Consider the following 25,686-nt stretch of genomic DNA (forward strand, 5'->3'; position numbering starts at 1 on the left):
AAAAAAAATAACCAAGGAGGAGGATTGTGCGACAGGGCTAGTGGAAGGAGAGAGGGAAAGGAAATAAAAATGATTCACAGCTGGCATCATTTCATTGGCTAGGGATACTGAGCTGTAATGCTGACCTGAAACCACCATGCTAGGAAAGTTTTCTGGTCAGGAGAGGCTGAAAGAGAGAAGGGGAAAAAACAAAAAAAAAAGGAAGGGGAGAGAAGGCTTTGGGTCTTTTATTTATTTATTTTTTCAAATTACCACATAAAAATTAACTAAAGTTAATAATATGACACATGTCACCCTTTAAAGATGGTGCTCCTCACCAATTTTGGGAACAGGTGATCTGCGTCAGGGGTAGTTGGAATTTTATCGCTTTTCCTTCTCTGTCATGGGTAAACGACGGCGTTTTCACGAGGTAGATCCGAAGCGTGGTCTTCGCCTACCCATACCGAACTTGCGCGCGTAATTTCCAACTACCCCTTCTCTCTCTCTCCATCATCGTCTACCTTAATTTCACACACGCACAAATTGACTCTCTTTCTCTCTCTGCAAAAATTCCTGTCCTTAACCCTAACCCTGAAATTCCTCCACCCATGGATCGCGTCACATGGCGAACCCAAGTCCTCTCGAATCATCTCAACCAACCTTCTATGTCCTCGCCTCTCTCCCCCAACCCATGCGTCGGCTTTTCTCCTCCTGAGCTCTCCGAGCCCTTTGAATTCGATACCAAGGAGATGCGTAAGCTCCTGGACGCCCACAATCTTGAGGACCGGGACTGGCTCTTCGGGCTGATGAAGCAGAGCAAGCCGTTTAATCCCAGAGAGGCCGGTGGCCGAGTGTTTGTCTCGCCTGACTACAACCAAAGCATGGAGCAGCAGAGAGAGATGACCATGAAGCGAATTGCCTACTTGTTGGATCGTGGGGTTTTCGAAGGTTGGCTTACGGAGAAAGGGGTCGAAGCTGAGTTGAGAAAGCTTGCGTTGCATGAGGTTATTGGGATTTATGATCACTCCCTTTCTGTGAAGCTCGGTGTCCATTTCTTTTTGTGGTATGGGAATTTGGTTTATATCACATTTGTTTTTGATTGTTTTATCCTTTTTTTTTTTATTGCTCAACATTACTCGTTAGACTTGTACGTGTATTTTTTCGTTTTCTGAGTATGGTGGCGTAGTCCATCTTAACTGAGGTAAAGACTATTGGTTGCGTTACATTTTATTGAAATTGGAAATAAATTCGTAGTTCTTATTGATCTCAATGTCAATGAATTGAAGCTTAAATGTGAGATACGAATCAAATTGAATGGCATTATTTTTTATTGAAAGAGTGAATTTTTTATTTGGTATAATGGGAACTAACCTTTGACCTCTACAAAAGTGGCTAATTTGTTGCTTTGGTTGGAATGTCAAGGAAGGAGTTCATTTATTATTAGGTTTTATGTTCATTGATGAATTTCAGGGGTGGTGCCATTCAGTTTTTCGGCACAAAGCGCCATCACGACAAGTGGCTGAGGGACACCGAGAATTATACAATCAAGGGTTGCTTTGCAATGTCAGAGTTGGGGCATGGGAGTAATGTATGTTGAGGCTGTTCAGTCATTTGGTCTGCATTCTCAGGCCTGTAAATGGATGTTTGCATACTATTTTGCTAAGTTTTCACTGATGTTTTCAGGTTCGAGGAATTGAAACAGTCACCACTTATGATTCTAATACTGGAGAATTTGTCATTAATACTCCTTGTGAATCAGCTCAGAAGTATTGGATTGGAGGAGCAGCTAATGTAAGGATCACCCTTTCTTCTTTTTTTCCTGTCTCTGTCTTTTTTATAATGCAAGGATCATCACATTAAAAAATGTGCATTTTTTTTTAAAATTTCTCGCCCTTAATTATACTTTACATCACTGCTCAATTCCTTATAGAATTCCTCCTCCTGTGCTGTCTATACACTGATATAGTGCTTTTGTTGTTGATGGTTAGCATGCCACACACACAATAGTCTTTTCACAACTCAATATATCTGGGAAAAGCCATGGTGTCCATGCTTTTATAGCCCAGATCCGGGATGCAAATGGTAACATCTGTCCAAACATTCGTATTGCTGACTGTGGTCATAAAATTGGGTTAAATGGTGTTGATAATGGTCGAATATGGTAAGGTTCATGTTTCTAGTTTTCATTTCATTTCACTATTAATGTCAATTACAGATTTCTGTAAGTTTCAACAACGTGTGACTTAGAGGATTTAGAAATGTGTTTTCAGGTTTGACAACGTTCGAATCCCCAGGGAAAATTTGTTAAATTCAGTGGCTGATGTTTCTCCAGATGGGCAATATCTGAGTGCAATAAAAGACCCAGATCAGGTAGTTCTATTCAAGATGGATATATATGTCTTCCTTTTGTTTAGCCAAAGAAGTTCTCTCCTTTTATCATCCTCTGTTTTTTTCTTGTCATTCAGAGATTTGCAGCATTCTTGGCTCCATTAACATCTGGTCGTGTAACAATAGCAGTTGGTGCAATTTACTCATCACAGGTAATTGGTCATAAGCATGGTGACAATTAATCATTCTTGCGTCTACGTATTTTTAGGGTTAGGGATTGCAGATATCTCTTACCAGAATTTTCATAATTGATAGAATTATTTATTTCCCTCTGATCAGATAAGTTTAGCAATAGCCATAAGGTACTCACTGACAAGGCGGGCCTTTTCTGTTACTCCAAAAGGGCCTGAAGTCCTATTGCTCGACTACCCTAGTCATCAACAGCGGCTTTTGCCTCTTCTTGCAAAGACGTAAGAATTCTGTGGCATTTTTCGTGTCCTCAGTTTAATAGGAACTTGTTGGAATAACTTCTTGTGCATGAGTCAAATCGATACTGTCAGTGTAAAATCATTGGATTTTCATTTCCAATTAAATTCTTTTCCCATCACAGTTTCTATAATAGATTTCATGCTCTTAGATGGTGGATACAGTCAACTTACTAGTGTATTTGCTACTTTTGTAACAAAACTGATGGTTCAGACAAATTCCTGAAGTTGCTTTATTTTTGGTGTCACGTGTTTTAAATAAAATTAGTAAATAATAGATATTTTTCTCCTAGATCCCGTGCTTCCTGATCCCTTCAGTAAAATTTGGTGCAAATGGTCAACTATTGGTGGTCAAATTATTGGCACTGTGAAATGTTGTTCTATTAAGCATATAAGCCACTTTTTTTAATCCTGTGTTCTTACTAATATTTTAATTCCTCATGTGCTTCAGATATGCTATGAGTTTTGCTGCAAATCACTTAAAAATGATCTATGTTAAGCGGACGCCTGAGTTGAGCAAAACCATCCATGTTGTTTCTAGTGCATTCAAGGCTACACTGACCTGGCATAACATGCGAACTCTTCAGGTAAGGAACTGGAATCTAAAATACAAGTTAAAGTTATTGTTATATTTGGCCTTGCTGAAAGTTGTTGACATAAATATCAGGAATGCCGCGAAGCCTGCGGAGGGCAAGGTCTGAAGACTGAAAACCGTATCGGTCCTCTCAAAGGTGAATATGATGTGCAGTCCACTTTTGAGGGGGACAACAATGTTCTGATGCAGCAGGTAGCGTCAAGTATTATAGTCTTCTTTTCAAAATGCAATGTCTTTTCTGTTGAGATTTGAGATATGAATTGCTAGCAACTGAAGAAAATTTTTCTCAAAAATAAAATAAAACATCTGATGTGAGCTGTGGTGTGTGCAAAACTTGTTTTATAATAGACTTTTGACATGTACTTAACTTTAGAATAGGAATGGCCTTCTTGGATGGACATTATATTATGTCCAGTCCAATTTGTTACTTTGAAATTGATTATCTATTTTTGCATAAAACAACGTACCAGTAAGGTAACATATATATGTGTGTGTGTACGTTTTCTTGCCTAGGTTCAGCGAACACCACGCTGAATTTTGGCTAGTTTGTGTAACTGTTTTGTTATAAACTTAGAAATTGTCACTATACCCGTCATTTTTCTATGTTGCCCAGTTAACATGCAATTATAGAGTGGATCAACCCATGTATCATCAATGGTAAAATGTTTTTGTAATTTGAATCTCCTCGGGTAATATTTTATTTGAGTAGGGAGTAACGATATACTTATCTAAGATTTAATGGACCTATGGATAAATGATGGCAATGGTCCATTATATAAGCATGATATATTTATCAAAGATTTAATGGACGTTGGGATAATTGGTGGCAATATTATAGTAGATAAGCATTCATTTAGTCTCTGAAAAAAAAAGGTATTGTTTGTGACTTTTACCATTCATCAGAATTCTATCTAAAGCAGTGGAAATTTTTGGGTTTTAACTCAGGTCAGCAAAGCACTTCTTGCGGAGTATATAGCAGCTCAAAAGAGAAGTAAACCATTTAAAGCTTTGGGATTAGAACACATGAATAAACCTTGTCCTGTCATTCCATCTCAACTTACAAGTTCTACCCTCCAGAGTAGCCAATTCCAGGTGATCTAATTTTTTTGGTGCATCTTCAAATCCTGTTGGATGCATTGCTTTTTACATTAGTTGATCGATAAAACTTTAAATATTGTAACTTCTTGTCTACATCAGATGGATGCTTTCTGCTTAAGAGAGCGAGATCTACTGAATCGCTTTGCTATGGAAGTGTCAGAACGTCAAAAACAGGGAGAAAGCAAAGAATACTCCGTCATTCTGGTGAGCGGTGTCTTCCCTTCACTGAAACTACTCTACTCTTTCTCTCTCTCTCTAGACTCACAATTTTCTTCACTTTTTCCTGTACCAGAGTTATCAACTTGCCCAAGATCTGGGCAGAGCTTTCTCAGATCGAACAATATTGCAAGCCCTCCTAGATGCTGAGGCAGGTGTACCTTCTGGTTCATTGAAGGTAACTCCTAGCAACTGTTTTTGACATTGTGTCTGATTTGACACTTGTTGATGATTTAGTCTGAAGATCTGAATCTCCTATGACTAAAGGAGTAGGATATGCTGTCATAAATTGGCTTTGAGTGGGAGATGGGTTGGAAAGGGGTTTAGATTCATAGATGGGAAATAGAACATATGCTCAGGTTTTTTTCTGTCTGAGTCAAAAAAATAAAAAAATCATGCCTCATGTTCCATCAGAAATCAACAATCTGCCTTACTTCTTTTGCAGCCTGACGATTGAGTTGACAGGAGAATTAAATTAGAGTTTCTTAGTAGGCTGTCTATTTTGAAGTTACTTTCCCCATTGTAATGTTTGGAATACTTTCCTGTATGAAATGTCTGTTACTAATCAATTTCCAGAAGCTATAAAATTATTTTGAGAAGGTGAAATAAATCCAGTTATTGATTACATATTCGTTTCGGCTGCAGAATGTCTTAGCTATGTTGAGGTCCATGTATGCATTGATTTGCCTGGAAGAAGACCCGGCATTCCTCCGATTTGGGTACTTATCAACTGATAATGTTGCTGCTGTGAGGAAAGAAGTAAGCAGACTCTGTGGTGAACTGCGACCACATGCACTTGCCTTGGTCAGTTCCTTTGGCATCCCTGATGCTTTTTTGAGTCCTATAGCTTTTAACTGGATTGATGCAAATTCGTGGTCTTCAGTTCAGCACTAGCACAAGTCTCAGTTTATCCCTCCCTCATCCCTCATTTTTAATTGAAGAAAACACATTCCATGTGCGAACTGTTAGAATTAGTTGTGCAATTAATAAGTAATCCTGTATGTATTTTAATTTTATAAATTATAGATGGCATCAACTCCAAAATCATTTAATAATAAATGTGTTCGTTCCTTATATTTTTCATCACATTAAGTATGATGAAGCAATTTATGCTGTTCCACCTACGTCAATCAAACCAAACTATCATGACTCTGTCATATGAAGTATTTTGGATTCTGTCGAATTTATCACGCAGCTTGCAGGTTTCCCCTTTAGTCAATGTGGTTCAAAAAGTTGCAAACTTGGAATCAAAATGCCATGCATGAAATTAAACTATTGTGATTAAAATCAATGGGGGTGTTAGTTGGATTTGGCACAAGTCTTTGGTGTGCTCCCAAGTGGTTCTGCGTTCAAGCCCTCATGGTACTTGTGTGTGTTAGTTTTCTCCCACCCTCTCTCCCCTTTCTAACTTTGGCAACAACAAAAACTATTGTCATTAAATTGTAATAATTAATAAAGTAGATGTATTTACCTTAGTGTTTAAAATCCGCAAAGCACCCACTAGTATAGTTGTTTGGAGCTATTGCTTTTCCACGAAAAGTCCTGAGTTCTGGGTTCGAGTTCTAGTCTCCGTGTAGTGTGTGAGAGTTTAGTATGTTATGCCCCCTCTCAATAAGAAATGTCCTAAAAAAAATTGTTCAAAATCATAATTTGGTCAAATTTGTCTAGGAAGTACCTGGGACATAGTAGAGAGAATGGTTGGTAAGCATTATGATTTTTCATTTTCTAAAACCAAAAGCTCTCCCACTTTTTCTTTTTCTTTTTTAGGCCAAAGTTAGGAAGGTGGAGATAGATTTTTTTATACGAATCAAAGTGTTATGATGATTCGAATCTGAGACCACTAGTCTGCAAGTACATACTATTTTTCACTATGCCAGACGCGTTGGCAAACCATCTTTCCTGATATACAAATAATGAGTTATTCTCCAATAAATATTTTATGTTAAGGATTGGTTACACACTTCTAATCTTGGGTATTGGATTGCATTCATTAAATGTGTTGGTAGTCTCTTATATGCAATCTAACGGTTGAGATTAGAAGTATGTAACAAATCCTTAACTTAAATACTTATTGGAGAATGCTTCTACAAATAATATTAGATAATTATACAAGCTAATGAGAATGAGAGTTGGTGGTTATGTTGCACGGACACGGATAAAGGGACATGAAAACGCGACACAACTACATAACGAGGCGGAAAATCTCAAAAAACTAGGACATGGACACGGCTAGGACACGACAATTAAAATAATAATAAATCTCAATAAAATTATAATGGTATATACTTTATATTAAAAATAATTCATACTCAATACTTTAATGTCATAATACAACAAAACAAAGTACTCATATTCATAATTTATACATAATAATTAATGCACCACAAAATATGATTGAGCATGACAGGAGGCCTCCTTTGAATTAGCATTACTCATCGTTCCCTAAACACAATAAAGCACTATATACATATTTATTAACACATAAAAAAATTTCCCACCTCATAAAATAAGAATTGGCTTAGCATAAAAAAGAAAAAAAAAACGAAACAAAGTGAATGAATTACCTACTCAAAAAGATGCTTCTCGCACGACCAAATTGTTATCAATATCTTTAGTCAACCAAAAATATCAGCTCTGCTAAAAAGGAACAAAGAAAAAAAATATTAAACAAAAAATTGAAGCCAGAAATCTGATAAAACTGATAAATAAATAAATAAATAAATAAATCAGACCCTCGCCGCACCTAGAGCAGTTCGTAAGCATTTAATGATATTTCGACTTCAAATAATTTAAAATAAGATGAGAAGAAAGAATATGAGGAGAGGGGGAGAGAAGAAAAGATGGGTTTTTTCATGAAAGATGCAGCTGGCTGGGAGAGAAGAAAAGCCCACTTTTAAAAATATTTCAAATATGCTCACAACTGTTTCAATAACTATGTTGTGACCTCAGTTTTTGTTTTAAAATTTCCAAAATGATCCTTGTAGTGTCTTGGCTTTTGTTTACCGTGTCCAAAATTGTCTTGATTGTTGACCCATATTCAAGCCGTGTCCGAGGCGTATGGGGTTTGGGGTGTTTACACGTGTACACACGTGGAGGCTTCAGCCTGATGGAATGTCCGTGCTGCATACGTTGGCGGCTGGGACTCGAAAAAAACGAAACACCCTCTCTCCTACTCCGTGCAACTCCTAAAGACTCAATTATTTCTCAAGCCCATAGCCCTCAAAATGACAAATCGCCGCTATTCACTTTGGGGATTTCATAATGCCACGAGATCTTAAGCATTTTTGAGAAACAGGAGTTTAGAATTAGAATGATGGAGATGAGCTGTGCTGAGCACCACAATTACGCGGCGGCTTCTCGGTTTATCACTCTCACAGTTGGGAGGGTGTTGGGGGCGTTGAAATTGGAGTCTACGCCGATAAATACAGAAGGGTATGAGGCACTGTTGGGTTTGGTGGAGAATACATCTTCTGGGGATAGCTTTGATTTGTATTATGAGTTGTTTATGCACCACGAAAATGCTTTGGAGATATTGGAGAGGTTGGGCTTGGCTTTTGATGCCCTGAAGAATCAGCTTTTTGGGTATTTGCACCAGTTTGTGGGAAACCAATTGTTTGGCAATGGCAATGCAGATAAAGTAGCAGCACCTTTGCAGGAAGATCAAAATGGAACTGCATTGGTATCTTCTTCAACATCAAAAGCTATGAGGTAAAGTTCCAATGACCTTTTGTAATAAACAAAACCAAAAGAAATATCAGATCCAAAACAACAGTAATATAAAAGATCTTATAATTAGAAATTTGTTAAAGGATTAGAGACCTTATGATAATTTTCTTACTACAAAAGAAGATCCATGTTGCCACTTCAAAACTTTTGTAGCTAATGTCAGTGATTTGTTAACAAATAATTTTACTTGTATTTTCAGATGGCAGAATGCTGCTCAGCCACAGGACCACAAAGCACAGATTTCAGATCGCTTTGTTGACAACAACTCAAGGCTCAAGATTGCAATTGTTGGTTTTGGAAACTTTGGTCAATTCCTCGCTAAAACAATGGTACGTCAAGGCCATTTAGTTCTAGCCTACTCCCGATCGGATTACTCCGATGTGGCTCAAAAATTAGGGGTTTCATACTTCTCCAATGCAGAGGATCTTTTCGAAAAACGTCCAGAAGTAGTACTGATTTGTACTTCCATTCTTTCAACTGAGAAAGTCCTTAGGTCATTGCCATTGCAAAGGTTGAAGAAGAATACTTTGTTTGTTGATGTTCTTTCGGTAAAAGAATTTCCAAGAAATCTGTTACTTCAAAATTTGCCGCTGGATTATGATATACTCTGTACGCATCCTATGTTTGGACCGGAGAGTGGAAAAAATGGGTGGAATGGTCTTCCTTTTGTTTATGACAAGGTCAGGGTCGGAGGTGACGAATCAAGAGTATTACGGTGCAACAAATTTCTGGACATATTTGCACGGGAAGGATGCAAAATGGTTGAAATGTCTTGCGCAGAACATGATATGCATGCAGCAGAGTCACAGTTCATTACACACACTGTGGGCAGGGTTCTGGGAAAGTTGGGTTTGAAATCGACAGCAGTCGACACAAATGGTTACAAGACTTTGTTGAGTTTGGTGGAGACTACGGCAGGAGATAGCTTTGATCTCTACTATGGGTTGTTCCTGTACAATATGAATGCAATGGAACAGCTAAAAATGTTGGACATGGCTTTTGAATCATTAAAGAAGCAGCTTTTTAGGCGTTTGCATGGTGTTATTCATAATCAAATTTTTGAGGAAACACCAGATAAGTCTCAAGTTTGAAGGCACGAGTGAGTTCAAATTGCCCCTCCATTTTGCTGCTGACTTGGACGTGTTGTGTCGTTTGTTAGAGTAAAATAGTAATTGGAAGCTCCATTTTGCTTCCTTAAGTGTCAGTTTTTTTTGGGTCTGAAAACCTTAGTTAACTGTATAATGCTTCAACTGGCAGTGGAATGGGATTTAAAGCATTCCTAAAGTTCCTGCAGTCGAAATTTGTTTAAAAAAAATGCTAAATCTACTGAGTTATTAAATCCAATCTCATTCAATTTGAGCTTGAATCTAGTGAGTTATCAAGTCCAATTCAATCCACTAAAGTTTGATACCTAGAATTGGATTAGTGAGTTATCAAGTCCAATTCAATCCACTAAAGTTTGATACCTAGAATTGGATTAGATTTGATACGTCATTAAATCTAGTGTATGTTGGAGGAAATCAATGTAGAGGTGAATGATTTTTCTTTTTGAAGGAATTATGATGTATAGATTATAAGGTGTTGACAAGATATCACACCATTTCGTAAGTAATTCATCTTCTACTTTTCTCTTCAGTTATTTTTCATTTTTTTGGATGAACTAAATTCATTTTCATTTCTTCCTTTGACATGCTTTAAAAAATATAGCGAGTTATCCTAAAGATTTTTTCTTACGCTACTCATTTGTATTCAAAGTGGCTGACATAAGTTTTCGTCTCCCAGAAAATTACAGAAAGAAAAATAATAAACAAATAAATAAAAACTAAAAACTCACAATACAACCAGCATTAAACACAGAAGGAAATAGCATTTATGTACATTATCACAAATTTACTGTAATTTTAGTAGGCTGTACACTATACTATAATAAATTATTGGCATCATTGTCGACCTTACCCCAATGGTTAAGATCTTTCAGAAGTGAAGTTGAGGCAGTTTGCAACCATCTAGCATAGCGCAGGAGAACTTGACAGCATCAAGACACTAGGTCCGCTCATCAACCCAAAAAGGTAGAACAGCACAAACAATACGTCAATACACAGCGGAAACTCGACAAACTAGAATGTTTGATTCTTCTTACATGCAGGCAAGTTTTCCCAACTAAGTACCATAACAGTCGGTCATATTTGTGGCGATATGATTGCAGGAACCACAACACTCGAGGTTTTGGTGAATGTAGTAATTTGAATTTCAGCAAAATGTACATTTCCAAAATATCAGGGTTTATGTAGTTGACGTTGTCTGATTATGAGAAGAAAAAATATTTCCAGCATCAGCCTTTGTGCTAGCTTTCCCCTTAACATTGCTTGCATCATCTGTAGGAACCTCTGCAGTGAGCCTTCCCATCTTCTTCTGCAGATCAGCAAGCGGATCACTTGATACTTTTCCTTTGGAACTTTTCTTTGCACTGCCAAACTTGAGCTCCAACCTATATAGTGCACAGGCATCTGAGTTGTTGACCTCATACTCAAACAAATGCCACTCTCTATCGCTTGAAGGCTGTGGGTCCATATAATAGGACCTTTTCTGCCCCCCAAATTCCTTCATAACCTGCTTTCTTGATTCATGCCAACCACGCCCATTATAGTCTGGCAATGACCTCTGCTTTCTATTTCCACTCTCAAAGGCCCTTCTAGGCTTACCAAAAAAAAGCCACTCCCTAATCGTTTCACCATCAAGAAAGGAAAGATCAAATAGCTCTGCAATATTGAAAGCCAATCAGCCAAAAATAAGAAGATAACAAGCTACATCACAATGAACCAAAGAATGACTGCCAACAGGAAAAAGAAACCAAACAGAAAATATAAATAGGTTGATAGTAGTGAGTGATGCGGTAAATGTTCATGGAGGATAATGAACAAGCTAAACCAAAAAGGAAAATAAAATATTGAGGGAGAAAAAAAAAAAAAGAGTATGCCGGCTAACCAGGAGCATTCCATGGACATTTTAGAGTAGCAGCCCCTTCACAATTGGGGATTCCCACATCCTTCCCCTGTGTCTTAGCATTAAGTGCGGCAAAAAGTGAACTATCCTTCAAAGCAATGCCTCCAGGTCGCAAAATTGGAGGCCTTCCAAGAAGACCTTCATTTAGTGCCAAAAGAGCATGACCACTACTGCAATAGTTCTGGCACCTATTTGATGCAGGCCTGGAACACTCCCAAAAAGCACATTTTGGCCCCAAGAAAGCAGATACTGGAGGACATATATCTGGCAGAACATTTGGCACAACATCCTGTTCAGACTGCGTGATATTGTTGCCCTCAATGAAAAGCCCTTCATCTAAGTCTTCATGAAAATCAAAGTGACGATATTTTAATTGAGTAGTTAAATCTGAGTTATCAACCATTGTATTCTGCAAATTGGAAGCAGGGTAGCATTGGTCAAATCCTTGAAATATATCTTCTTCAGGTTCCTTAGAAACAAAAAATTCCTGAAAAGTTGGTCACACAGGGAGATCGTGAATAATCAATCATGAAGCAGGTATACCTACCCTTACATTCTGAACAACAGCGTACTGTCAAGACTACATTCTGCCATCATACTAAAGTAAATCATATGCTTAAGTTATTCATGGTTTTTATATTCTTTTCCACGGCCACATACTTTGGGTGAACTACCAGCATTCATAATTAATTACATGCCAAAGCAACCAATACGGGAAGTATCACATTCGACTTTAAAAAAAATTATTGGAAACTTGCACCAAATATCCCGAATATTACAAATGTACTTCTTCAGTAAACTACAGGTCACTTGCATTAGAGCATTATTCACCTCTTCGAGCATATGAACATTACAAATAAAGGATTTTAGTTATTACTAAAAAGATTTGAATAAGACAATTGCAAAGTCAATTAATGAAAAAGAAAAAGAATAAAAAAATATATCTGTAGATAGGAATCAAGCTGTACTGTATAAACTAATGGAAAGTTGAATCAAGTATCCTGACATCTAAAATATAAGGGTGTTAAATAAGCTACCACTCAGAATATGTATGAAAACAGCAAAGACCATTAGCTTTACCAAATTTAATTTATAAAATCAAATAATATAATACTGACAAATCAATGAATAAGAGCAAAACCTTTTTATTAAAATCAAATTCTGGGCACTCCAACAAAACCAAAAGCGTGTGAAGTGCAAAAGATGTTATAAAAAAGGATGACAATCAACAGTTACAATCCAAGAAAGAAGAAGGAAGAAATCTCAATCTATTTGGTTATCGGGAAAGGTATATGACATGTAATCATTATTTTCACAAGTCAAAGAAATATAGAGTGTCAAATTTAGCTGAAAATCTCTTTTCCTTACAATCATTCCAAAACAGAATGGGAAAACTATGTTGACCAAATGACATCACATAAAGAAGAACTTCAAATGAAAAGTTAGCTGATACAGCACAACAGTCATATACAAATAACATTAACAACAGGGCAAAATATACACCTCTTTAAATGCCAACATATTACTCGAATGAAGGTTTAGAAGATCGGATTCTGGCATAGATGGTGGCAATTGCTTTAACGGACTTGTTGCATCATCTTCCTCATCTAAGTGTTTCAAGACCCGAGCTAACTCCTCCTCGCAAAATGATCCAAGGCTACCACCCTACAGAATTCGCATATAAAATTTTATATATCTACCGAACACTAGTTCACAGAAAAGATACAGAATACAGAATACAAAGCGGAAAATTGGTGCGGCCACCAAATTAGGAAACGCACCAGTAGAGAAGATGCTGGGGACGGCTCATTGAGTTCGGCCCTCCACTCCCGAACCATCTGATTCGCTTGTTCCACCAAGATTACAATGTCATCAGTTCCACTCTCTTTCTTGGCAGCCTGAACATTGGTGAGCATCCCTTGAAGGTCTTCCAATCGAGTTTTTGTTTTTTCCTTCAAGAGCTTGTGAGATGGAGACTCACACTTGCCCTTGGAGCCCTTGAGCATTGCTACTCTCCTCAAATCCCTACAAAAATAAAATAAAATAAAAAAATAAACCCAGAATGCAATGATTCCTTGATTTCAACTAAGACAGTGATGGGTTGCTGAGAAACTGCATCACCCTGTTCAGTGTTTCAATCCCTCCCCAAAACCCAAACTCAACAACAGTGATTGGCTGCTTTTTCCACTAAGAAAAACCTTGTTCAACAAATTGCAATGAAGAAAAAGTGTTCTTCTTTTCCATTATTTTCCTTCTATTCTTTACGCACCCACCAAACAACAAATAAAGATGCCAAAGCTGAATTCATGACCAGAAAATAAAACGAAAAAAACAAAATAGAAGATGACGAATTGAAGATCAAAATATCAGCGGGTGTGGTTGGTGGTGTTGAGAAATTAGATCATGAGAATGCCCTAAAAACTAGAATGGAAAACCAAAAGCATAGAGAAGCACAGAAACTAACGCCAATTTTACCTGAATGTTTTGCAGACTTTTGGGTTCCGACCCGTAGTAAACATGGATTGAGTAAACATGGTTTTACATATTTAAAGGCAATATAAGCAATATGAGGAAAAGACATGGTTTTACATTTACATCTTTAAAGACAATATATGCAATATGTGGAAAAGACATTAAAATAATTTCGAGGCAATAGATTATTCAAAAGCATTTTACATAAGGATGAAGGCAAAAGCATGAACTCTGGATTCAAACGAACACAAAATTATGTTTTTCGAATGACGAAAGAAAAAAATTACTACAATTCGGCCCTCTCCTATCATAGAGAACTACAAGAATTAGTTAAAGAGATAACAGAAAATCGAGTTAAGAAAAAGAGATTTAAGGAGATAGAAGAAGGAGAAGAAGGAGGCTTACCCGTTGGAAAGGAGAGAAGATCTGCCGCCGGAAATTGTCCCGTTGGAGAGGACTGAGACACGGCACTAAGACTGAGAAAATTTAGAAGAAAATCGAATTAAGAGAGAGAGAGATAGATTTAAGGAGGTAGAAGAAGGGAGAAGGAGGCTTACCTGTTGGAGACGAGAGGAGATGCAGCCGGAGGAAATTGTCCGCTGGAGAGGAGGAGCCGCTGTAATCGAGATGGAAGAAGGAGAGGAGCGACTCGAAATGGAGGAGAGAATGACCCAACCCTAAGGGGGTGTATCAATTCTGACTTTAACGACTTTTTTCAAGCGAGTAACTTGTATAGAGTACATTTTTTGTTTTTTGTTTTTTGTTATAGCAAAAAGTCACTTTTGATTCTCCTAGTCTGTCACTTTTATTATTTTGATTCCTATCATTTTACTTTAATCAATTTGGTCCTTATAATTTCAATTTGAAGCAATTCAAAGGTAACCTTTAATTTTTATCAATTTTTGTTAAGATCTCTTAGTTGTAGAAGGGTAATTTAGTCAACAAATTATTAAGAAGTCATTCATTTTAAAAATAAATATTAAAGACATAAAAAAAAAAAGTAAAATCTTAAAATTGAAAAAAAAAGAAAGGGTAATTTCACTTTACTACAGTAAAGTTTACCGACTTTTAGAGTTCAATACATCAAATTTTTTCGTCTCAGTCACATACACAAAGTTGATTTTTTTATAACTTTCATACATGTCGTCAATCTTTCTGATGTAGAACAGATGGCAGATTTTATCGCGGTTGAGCTAGAAAAAGGACGTAGCGGGAATTTGCAGATTTGTTGTCCGAGCTCCGATTAGGACGCAAAATACCATTTCGGAAAGGGAACAACGCTAGGTAGTTGTCTGACGTTTCTGAATTATTCTCAGATTTTAATAAAATTATCCCAAGAGAATTCCTCTTAATTACTGGTGGAATCCAGATTTCTTGTTACTCAAGGTTTCGCTTGAAACCTTTGTTGCTTGTGCTGCGTCAAGTGGTATCAGAGCGGGGCTCTCCCGTCTCGGTATTCTTGTCTTGTCTTATCATGGGTGATCGAGAAGCTGATGTCCCAGCCCCAATTACTCGAGCGGATCTGGACGCTCAAAACCAACGGATCGACAACCTAACCAACCAATTTGGGGAGATGCGAGAATTGTTGTTGCAAGCTCTTGGTGGCAACAATAGAAGAAGTGGCAGAGATGACGAAAGAAGAGAAGGCAGGGAAGACAATCGAAGAGAAGGTAGAGATGGCGAGAGAAGAGATAATAGGAGGCAACATATTCCGGATAGCGAGTCAGAGTCAGAAGAAGAACTTGAGGAACCACCACCACCACCGGCTAATAATCGTCGTAATCGTAATTACGAAAATTTTGGCAATTATCGGATTAAAGCCGAAATCCCTAACTTTTGGGGAAATCTGAAGATTGAAGACTTCTTGGATTGGCTTGTAGAAGTGGAGAGGTTTTTCGATATTATGGAGGTTCCTGAGCATAAAATGGTGAAGATGGTAGCTTTCCGTCTAAAAGCTACAGCTGCTTTATGGTGGGATCAATTGCAAAATTCAAGGCAGAGGCAAGGAAAGCAGCGGGTTCGTACATGGCGGAAGATGAAGTCGCTTATGATGGAAAGATTCTTGCCCACAGATTATGAGCAGATTCTATACCATATGTATCCAGGTTGTGCGCAAGGCAACCGTTCGGTTTCTGAATATACCGAAGAATTCATGCGTTTGGCATAGCGAAACCATTTGACCGAGACTGACAATCAAAAGGTCGCGAGGTATAACAATGGGCTGAAGATTTCCATCCAAGAAAAAATTGGTATGCAGAATATATGGACTTTGCAAGAGGCGATTAACATGGCGATGAAAGCTGAACTGTTGGAGAAGGAGAAGCGCCAACCCAACTTCCGCAAGAACACGACGGAAGCCTCTGAATATGCTACTGGTGCTTCTAGTGGCTCCGGAGATAAGGGGAAAGTGTAGCAGCAACCTGGAGGAACGATGAAACCAGCGACAACTGTCCAAAATAAAAACTTTAACGAAAGCAGCAGCCGGACTTTCAATAGAGGGTAGTCCCGAAACCAATCCCAGAATCCGTATGCTAAGCCCATGACGGACATATGTTACCGTTGCCAAAAACTAGGGCATCGTTCTAATGTTTGTCCAGAGCGAAAGCAGGCTAACTTTATCGAGGAGGTCGATGAAGATGAGGAAAAAGATGAAGTCGGGGAAGATGATTATGCAGGGGCTGAATTTGCAATTGAGGAAGGAATGGAGAGGATTACCTTGGTTTTGCAGAGAGTTCTTTTGGCACCAAAGGAGGAAGGGCAGCGTCATAGTATTTTTCGTTCCCTCTGCTCAATCAAAAACAAGGTGTGTGATGTGATCGTCGACAATGGAAGTTGCGAGAATTTCTTGTCAAAGAAATTGGTGGAGCATTTGCAGCTATCAACGGAGCCATATGTCAGCCCTTACTCACTAGGTTGGGTTAAAAAAGGCCCTTCGGTTCGTGTTGCTGAGACTTGCCGTGTGCCACTGTCCATTGGTAAGCATTACAGTGATGATGTATTATGTGATGTTATTGACATGGATGCATGCCATATTTTATTAGGGCGACCTTGGCAATTTGATGTGGATGCGACTTACAAGGGACGAGATAATGTAATTCTGTTTTCTTGGAACAACCAAAAAATTGCAATGGCAACTACAAAGCCCTCAAAACAATCTGTTGAGCCCAAGACGAGGAGTTCTAGTTTCCTAACCCTAATTAGCAGCGAGCAGGAGTTGAACGAGGCTGTCAAAGAGGCGGAGTATTTTTGTCCCTTGGTGTTGAAGGGGTTGTTGAAGCTTGGCAAAGGAGAAAGTGACATTCCACAAGACGTGCAGCAGATTTTGTCACAGTTTCAGGAACTACTTTCTGAAAAATTGCCAAACGAGCTGCCACCTATGCGGGACATACAACACCGAATTGACTTGGTGCCTGGAGCTAGCCTTCCGAATCTGCCTCATTATCGGAAGAGCCCCAAGGAGAATGACATCCTAAGAGAGCAGATTGAAGAATTACTGCAGAAGGGATTTATCAGGGAGAGTTTGAGTCCCTGCGCAGTTCCCGTTTTGCTGGTTTCGAATAAAGACAAGACTTGGCGAATGTGTGTTGATAGCCGAGCAATCAACAAGATAACAGTCAAGTACAGGTTTCCCATTCCACGGTTGGAGGATATGCTGGATGTTCTTAGCGGCTCAAGGGTGTTTTCCAAGATAGATTTGCGAAGCGGTTACCACCAGATTCGCATCAGACCTGGCGACGAATGGAAAACAGCGTTCAAGAGCAAGGACGGATTATTTGAATGGTTGGTGATGCCATTCGGATTGTCAAATGCGCCTAGCACTTTCATGAGACTCATGAATCAAGTTCTTCGACCATTTATTGGCTCTTTTGTAGTCGTTTATTTCGATGACATTTTAATTTATAGTACCACAAAAGAAGAACATCTTGTGCATTTGAGACAAGTTTTAGATGTTTTGAGAGAAAATAAACTGTATGTGAACCTAAAAAATGTACTTTCTGCACAAATAAGCTACTGTTCTTGGGTTTTGTTGTTGGTGAGAATGGTATCCAGGTAGATGACGAGAAGATCAAGGCAATCCTTGACTGGCCAGCTCCAAAAACAGTTTCTGAAGTTCGAAGTTTCCATGGTTTGGCCACCTTTTACAGAAGATTTGTGAGGCATTTCAGCTCCATCGCTGCATCTATCACAGAGTGTTTGAAGAAGGGCCGGTTCAGCTGGGGAGCGGAGCAAGAGAGAAGCTTTGCAGATATAAAAGAAAAGCTTTGCACCGCGCCGGTTCTAGCCCTTCCAAACTTTGAGAAAGTTTTTGAAGTTGAATGTGATGCCAGCGGTGTGGGAGTCGGAGCTGTGCTTTCACAAGACAAGCGGCCAGTTGCGTTCTTCTCTGAAAAGTTGAGCGATGCACGTCAAAAGTGGAGTACTTATGACCAAGAGTTCTATGCAGTTGTTCGAGCTTTGAAGCAATGGGAGCACTATCTTATCCAGAAGGAATTTGTTCTGTTTACAGATCATCAAGCGTTGAAGTATATTAACAGCCAGAAAAATATTGATAAAATGCATGCTAGATGGGTGACTTTTTTGCAGAAATTTTCGTTCGTTATCAAGCATACTTCCGGCAAGACAAATCGTGTGGCGGATGCGCTGAGTAGAAGAGCTTCATTGTTAATCACGCTGACTCAAGAAGTTGTGGGGTTTGAATGTCTGAAGGAATTATATGAAGGTGATAATGATTTCCGGGAAATTTGGACTAAGTGCACCAATCAAGAGCCGATGGCAGATTACTTTCTTAATGAAGGTTATTTGTTCAAAGGCAACCAGTTGTGTATTCCAGTTTCCTCTTTGAGGGAGAAGCTCATTCGGGACTTGCATGGTGGAGGGTTGAGTGGCCACCTAGGCCGTGATAAAACAATTGCAGGGATGGAGGAGAGATTTTACTGGCCACAGCTCAAACGAGATGTTGGAACTATTGTGCGCAAGTGCTACACTTGTCAAACTTCAAAGGGGCAGGTACAAAACACTGGATTATATATGCCATTACCAGTTCCTAACGATATTTGGCAGGATCTTGCTATGGATTTTGTCCTCGGTTTGCCCCGAACACAAAGGGGAGTGGACTCTGTATTTGTGGTGGTTGATCGGTTCTCAAAAATGGCGCATTTCATAGCCTGCAAAAAGACTGCTGATGCATCAAATATAGCCAAACTGTTTTTCAGGGAGGTTGTTCGCTTGCATGGGGTTCCTACATCCATTACATCAGATCGTGACACCAAGTTCTTGAGCCATTTTGGATCACTTTGTGGAGGCTGTTTGGGACTACTTTGAATCGTAGCAGCACTGCCCATCCCCAGACTGATGGCCAGACTGAGGTTACAAACCGGACATTGGGCAATATGGTACGAAGCGTCTGTGGAGAGAAGCCAAAACAATGGGATTATGCACTACCGCAGGTGGAGGTTGCATATAACAGTGCAGTCCATAGTGCAACTGGGAAGTCTCCATTTTCCATTGTTTATACCGCTATACCTAACCATGTTGTTGATTTGGTGAAACTGCCTAGAGGCCAGCAAACCAGTGTGGCGGCGAAAAATTTGGCTGAGGAAGTAGTAGCCGTTCGAGATGAAGTCAAGCAGAAACTCGAGCAAACTAATGCTAAGTACAAAGCTGCTGCAGATAGGCATAGGCGAGTTAAAGTGTTTCAAGAAGGCGATTCTGTGATGATATTTCTGAGGAAGGAGAGGTTTCCAGTTGGCACATATAGCAAGCTTAAACCAAAAAAATATGGTCCTTACAAAGTGCTCAAACGGATCAATGATAATGCCTATGTTATTGAGTTACCGGATTCCATGGGAATTTTCAATATTTTTAATGTTGCAGATTTATATGAGTTCGTGAAGATGAGGTCCTTTATCCAGATCATAACTCGGGGTCGAGTTCTTCGGAGGTGGAGGGGACTGATGTAGAACAGATGGCAGATTTTATCGCGGTTGAGCTAGAAAAAGGACGTAGCGGGAATTTGCAGATTTATTGTCCGAGCTCCGATTAGGACGCAAAATACCATTTCGGAAAGGGAACGACGCCACGAGTCAAACACACAGCTTTGCTGTGGTGTACGATGGATTTTGGCATTCTAAGGTCGTTTGGCCTTCCAAAACTGCATTCAAAGTTTCGTAGTTAATTCTCCGAATAAATTCTATTTTTCAGTTTCGTAGTTACGTAGTTAAGTCTCCGAATTAATTCTGTTTTTCAGTTTTAATATAATAACTCTCCTAGCAGTTCAAGGGTTGAGAGTTGTGTATTTAGACAGGTTTGTCTAACGTTTCTGATTATATCAGATTTTAATAAAATTATCCCAAGAGAATTCCTCTTAATTACTAGTGGAATCCAGATTTCTTGTTACTCAAGATTTCACTTGAAACCTTTGTTGCTTGTGCTGCGTCACTTTCTGTTAACAAGTTTGTTAACTAATGACATGACAATAAATATGTCATATAGACTCACTCATATGATATCACGTGGTTCATATATACTATTAAATAAATAAACATTATTTAAAAAAAAAGGAGATGTGGAGAGGAAAGGGAAGATGGGCGAAAGGAAGGTGGGGAAGTGGACACCTCTCCCTCAGCTTCCTTGCGGTTGGTTGTCGGCAAGGAGAGTGTTTTGGTTATTATTTGTCGACCTTTTTGAAAATATGAAAGACCGATTTAGGAGTAATTCGTATTTTAGGGACTTTTTGATAATTTCCCCTTCCCTTTTCCTTTTGATTAACAAAGTGTAGTGTGGGCGATTTTCCGAAAAGGACAAATACCACTCGTCACTGGCACAGCTGACCGCCAGCCAAACCAACCGAAGCCACCGCTAAAAACGAAAGACCTCATTTTTGTTGTTTTTTTCTGAAGACTATTTTGAATGGAAAGTCGTAAAGCTTGAAGTTAGTTTCACTCGTTTAGATTAGAATGCTGAAATTTTTTAACGTTTCCGACATAAATCAAAGATGCGCAAGAGCTGTTTGTGGATATGCTTCAACCAGATTTCACAACATAATCAGGAGCTACAGCATACATGTCAGACGTAATGAAACGTTGTATCTTCTCCTTCAAAGTTGTCAAAGTTCGTCTGGGTTTAAACCCAATTACCAAGTATTATCAGCCATTCTCAAATCCTGTGCTGCCCTCTTAGCTATCAACTTTGGGAAAGCTCTTCATGGTTATGTTGTCAAACAAGGCCATCTTTCCTGTCACTCTATCTCTAAAGCACTGCTTAACATGTATGCCAAATGTGCTGCATTGGGTGACTGCAAAACACTTTTTGGTCAAATGGGTTACTCGGATCCTGTCATTTGGAACATTGTCTTATCTGGGTTTTCTGCATCTCGAAATTATGATGCTGAGGTAATGAGGTTGTTTCATGAAATGCGTCTAGATGGGAAGGCTAAACCCACTTCTGTTACCATTGCTATCTTTCTACCTGTGTGTGCTCGGTTAGGAGATTTGCATGCAGGGAAGAGCGTGCACTCTTATGTGATGAAGTCTGGATTGGAAAAAGATGTCCTTGTTGGAAATGCTCTTATATCAATGTATTCAAAATGTGGGCTAGTTTCTGGTGATGCCTATGCTGTGTTTAATAGCATTACTGACAAAGATGTCGTTTCATGGAATGCAATAATTGCAGGGTTTGCAGAAAATAGTTTCATAAATGATGCATACAAGTTATTCAGTTGGATGCTCAAAGGACCAGTGGAACCAAATTATGCAACTATTGCAAATATTCTGGCCGTTTGTGCTTCTTTAGATAAAGACGTTGCCTACTGCTCTGGGAGAGAGATCCATTGTTATGTGCTGCGCCGGAATGAATTGGCAGCAGATGTTTCGGTGTGCAATGCTTTGGTAAGTTTCTATTTACAACTTGGACGAATGCAAGAAGCAGAATCCTTGTTCCACAGGATGAAATCAAGAGATTTGGTTTCATGGAATGCAATTATTGCAGGATATGCATCAAATCGTGAGTGGTCAAAAGCATTGGAGTTGTTTGGAAAATTACTCGCTCTGCAGATGATCAGGCCGGATTCTGTAAGTGTAGTCAGCATTCTTCCTGCTTGTGCACATTTACAAAACTTGGAGGTGGGGAAAAAGATCCATGGGTGCATTCTTCGACATCCTAGCCTATTTGAGGCAACAGCGGTTGGAAATGCCATGGTTAGTTTTTATTCAAAATGCTACAAAATAGAAGCAGCTTTCAAGACTTTTTTGATGATTTTGAGGAGAGATTTGATATCATGGAACACCATGCTAGTTGCCTTCGCAGAGATTGGGCATAGTACAGAGTTCCTCAACCTATTAGATGATATGCTAAGGGACGGCATGAGGCCTGACCATATAACCATCTTGACCATAATACAATTTTGTGCTGCAATTTCGAGAGTAGGAAAGGTTAAAGAAATTCATAGCTACTCAATTAGGGCTGGGTTTTTGTGTAATGATATTGAGCCTACTATTGCAAATGCAATCCTGGATGCATATGCCAAATGTGGTAACATGAAGTATGCATTCAACATTTTTCAGAGTTTATTGGGTAAAAGGAATTTGGTTACTTGCAATTCAATGATTTCAGCTTATGTAAATTGTGGGTCACACGATGATGCATATATCATATTTAACAGCATGTCTGAAACAGATCTCACCACTTGGAATCTAATGGTTCGAGCTTATGCTGAAAATGATTGTCCTGCTCAAGCTCTCAGCCTGTTCCTTGAGTTACAAGCTCAAGGAATGAAGCCTGATGCGATGACCATTATGAGCCTCCTTCCTGTATCTGCTCAAATGGCCTCAGTCCACCTGCTGAGCCAGTGTCATGGATATGTGGTGAGAGCATGTCTTGATGACTTGTGCTTGAAGGGAGCTCTGTTAGATATGTATGCAAAATGTGGTTCCATAGTATGTGCTTATAAGCTTTTCCAGTCAAGCCTGCACAAGGATCTGGTTATGTTTACAGCTATGGTTGGTGGGTTTGCCATGCATGGTAGGGGAGAAGAAGCACTGAAGGTCTTCTTTCATATGCTGGACTTGGGTGTCAAGCCAGATAATGTCATTATTACTGCTGTTTTATCAGCTTGCAGTCATGCTGGCCTGGTGAATGAAGGGTTGAAGATATTTTATTCAATAGAAGAGATTCATGGGGTCAAACCAACAATGGAACAGTATGCTTGTGTGGTGGATCTCCTTGCTAGAGGTGGACGAATTGAGGATGCATTTTCTTTTGTGTCGAGGATGCCTATTGAAGCTAATGCTAACATATGGGGAACACTGCTGGGTGCTTGCAGGACTCATCATGAGGTGGAATTGGGCCGTGTTGTGGCAGATCATCTATTTGAAATTGAAGCTAATAATATTGGGAACTATGTGGTGATGTCAAATCTATATGCAGCAGAAGCTAGATGGGATGGGGTCATGGAGGTAAGAAGGATGATGAGAACTAGAGACATAAAAAAGCCAGCGGGATGCAGCTGGATAGAGGTGGAGAGGAGGAAGAACCTTTTTATGGCTGGAGACTGGTCCCATCCAGAAAGAAGCATTATCTACAGTACATTAAGCGCATTGGACCAACAAATGAAAGAGCCAGTTTAAACAATACTTTGTCAATGCCTAGGTTTCTGAATGCAGAATCTTTCTGTTAGGTTGGCATTTAGATTCAGCATTCTACTTGACTGCTCCATACATGATACTTTTGTTCGGCGGTCAAACCCAATTTGTTATGCCAGTTTCATGCAAGCATATGGGGTGCTTTGCTGCTGCTTCAGAAAAATCTCAAATCTTGGATAAGCGTGACTTTCATTTGACCGATGGCCCACTTGAGCCGAGCCGATCAGCTGGCATCACTTCATATGAACTAAAAAACAAGTTAACTTATGTCGTGTGGATGTGAGTTCATTGGTTTGTTCCGTGGTGGTAAATCTCACTAAGAGCTTACATGCAGCTCTCACTGAGTCTGGAACATGGGTATGATTCTTACGTCTTTCACCTGCGTAGATTCTTTTCACCATTCCAATGGGAGAAGCATAGTGTGTGGCTTGTGTACTAATTCGCCAGTAATTCCCATAATGGCCACATGCTTACAGAAAGAAGACACATGTTTAAGAATTCTTAGGCACGCATTTAAGGACTCTCTCTCTGTTGAACACTACGCTGAGGTCAAGTTCGTACTACAGACATGCTCCCTAGAATGGCCGGCCTATGCCTAAGAGGGGAAGGCGTTTACCCAGCCAATATGTTCTTCAAGGCCCGCTGCCTGCCACCCAGAAAATACTCAACTGGCAAAGAAGACGCCAAACTTTCTTCCATGAGGAGTTTGAATTCAAATCATCTTCATGTATCTAGAAGAAAATGGATCCTCTAAGGTCAGGAATGAAAACATTCTAAGGATTCTCTATACATGATCCGTGGATCTTTCGGCCTAGGAATCCTTGTAGAACATGAAGCCATCTTTTATGAGGCAAATGCTTGGTTGGAGTTTGTTTTGAATTTGTTCGAGTGGCTTCAAACTGGGAATGTCAATACAAAATATGCTTCAAACTGGGAATGTCTCAGCACGCAAGCGAGTCCCCAGAGCCATACTTCTAAGGACAAGCATTGTCCTACTTCTACAAGGATCATTGCCTCTTATTTGGGCAAAGGTTCCAATTGATGCCAGCAAGGCTGCAGTATAAAAACTCGAACCTCCAACATATATTCTTTTAACTACTTGCTGGAAACCAAATATAGGAAATTTGTTATGGAAATCCTGTCTTTCTTGTATCAGGAAAAAAGAAAAAGAAAAAAAGAAGAAAGAACATTCCTTTACTTTAGTTGGAATAACAAGATATAATCAATTCAAAGAATACCCATCCAAGCAAGGGCCTGTAGCTCAAGTGGTTACGAGCATTTATCCCTTCATCTGACGTCATAGGTTCGATTCCCCCAATATCTTTAACGAATATCCATCCAAGCTCAAGCACCTCCCTAGAATATCAGATCTCTTGTTGAGGACATTTGGCATCTACTACAATTTGCTCCTCAGGTGTTGATCAAGCATATCTTTCTGGAAGCAAAACTCGACATGCAAATGAAACAATTTTGGGTGTTTATATACATGAAAACTACAATTTGCTCCTCAGGTGTGGGTCAATTAATTATGCAAATGAAATGATGTAATTGACTTTGAGTGGTATGGAGTTATACACTTTATCGTACCGATTATGCAAATGAAATGATGTAGTTGTTAACTTCTAGTAAGTGGTATGAACAATATAACAACTGTTCATACCATGCAACTAAGTTGGTTTCTATGACATAGTATTAACGTATTTTCAGTAACAAAGCATGCTCTATATTTTGCTCTATATATAATTGTGCACTTGAAGTTTATGATATGCTGTGATTTTTACTAGGAAGATAGTTCTAAGACATGATATTAACAGTGTACCTTTTTTTTTTTTACTTGTAGAGGTATTTCTTTTTGCCTTTGCAATTGTATCTTGTGAAACTGTATACAATTGGAGGTGGTTTCTGCAAAGTATATTGGATGTCTTGCTAGGCTTTTATGGGTTTTTTATATATATATGAAATGGTATTAACAATGGTTTTTTGTACGAAATGGTATTAACAATGTTTTTCTATGAAATTGTATTGACAATGTACTTCTATGACATGATATTAACAATGTACTTCTATGACATGGTTTGCAGAGGTTCGATGGAGAAGGAAGGGTCGTGTGGGCATGCCCTTGATTTTCGTGTTTTTATTTTTATTT

The 25,686-nt window shown here is 39.0% G+C and overlaps 4 protein-coding genes and 1 long non-coding RNA gene across 6 annotated transcripts; 3 read left to right on the top strand and 2 right to left on the bottom strand.

Moving 5' to 3' along the window:
• Positions 1–447: 447 nt before the first annotated feature.
• LOC117622506 (acyl-coenzyme A oxidase 3, peroxisomal-like) lies at positions 448–5,784 on the top strand. Its single transcript, XM_034353198.1, has 13 exons — positions 448–1,042; positions 1,450–1,567; positions 1,663–1,770; positions 1,968–2,140; positions 2,250–2,349; positions 2,445–2,519; positions 2,647–2,777; positions 3,244–3,379; positions 3,460–3,579; positions 4,333–4,479; positions 4,585–4,689; positions 4,778–4,879; positions 5,347–5,784. The coding sequence occupies exons 1-13, from the start codon at positions 588–590 to the stop codon at positions 5,593–5,595; spliced, it is 2,019 nt and encodes a 672-aa protein (XP_034209089.1). The 5' UTR covers positions 448–587; the 3' UTR covers positions 5,596–5,784.
• A 1,234-nt stretch (positions 5,785–7,018) lies between these two features.
• On the bottom strand, positions 7,019–7,625 carry LOC117623268. Its single transcript, XR_004585107.1, has 3 exons — positions 7,445–7,625; positions 7,266–7,335; positions 7,019–7,160 (listed from the first exon to the last, which is right to left on the bottom strand). It is a non-coding gene; the product is annotated as an uncharacterized LOC117623268 (long non-coding RNA).
• A 247-nt stretch (positions 7,626–7,872) lies between these two features.
• Positions 7,873–9,793, top strand: LOC117623592 (arogenate dehydrogenase 1, chloroplastic-like). Its single transcript, XM_034354639.1, has 2 exons — positions 7,873–8,409; positions 8,627–9,793. Exons 1-2 carry the CDS (start codon positions 8,012–8,014, stop codon positions 9,516–9,518), a joined length of 1,290 nt encoding a protein of 429 aa, XP_034210530.1. The 5' UTR covers positions 7,873–8,011; the 3' UTR covers positions 9,519–9,793.
• Positions 9,794–10,243: 450 nt separating this feature from the next.
• Positions 10,244–14,636, bottom strand: LOC117621590 (transcription factor VOZ1-like). 2 transcript variants are annotated; one of them, XM_034352154.1, is made up of 6 exons: positions 14,460–14,636; positions 14,308–14,378; positions 13,212–13,455; positions 12,934–13,095; positions 11,413–11,917; positions 10,244–11,186 (listed from the first exon to the last, which is right to left on the bottom strand). In XM_034352154.1, exons 3-6 carry the CDS (start codon positions 13,434–13,436, stop codon positions 10,711–10,713), a joined length of 1,368 nt encoding a protein of 455 aa, XP_034208045.1. In that variant the 5' UTR covers positions 13,437–13,455; positions 14,308–14,378; positions 14,460–14,636; the 3' UTR covers positions 10,244–10,710. The 2 variants fall into 2 exon arrangements, with proteins under 2 accessions (XP_034208045.1, XP_034208046.1); XM_034352155.1 differs by having other exon boundaries at positions 11,413–11,839; positions 14,460–14,615.
• A 6,222-nt stretch (positions 14,637–20,858) lies between these two features.
• On the top strand, positions 20,859–24,650 carry LOC117622799 (putative pentatricopeptide repeat-containing protein At5g08490). The gene is given in 3 exon segments (XM_034353572.1): positions 20,859–23,510; positions 23,513–23,572; positions 23,574–24,650. Coding segments are annotated over 3 exon segments (2,859 nt in total). The 3' UTR covers positions 23,721–24,650.
• Positions 24,651–25,686: the final 1,036 nt, after the last annotated feature.

The sequence above is a fragment of the Prunus dulcis genome, chromosome 3 (assembly GCF_902201215.1).
Source record: "Prunus dulcis chromosome 3, ALMONDv2, whole genome shotgun sequence".
Taxonomy (NCBI): domain Eukaryota; kingdom Viridiplantae; phylum Streptophyta; class Magnoliopsida; order Rosales; family Rosaceae; genus Prunus; species Prunus dulcis.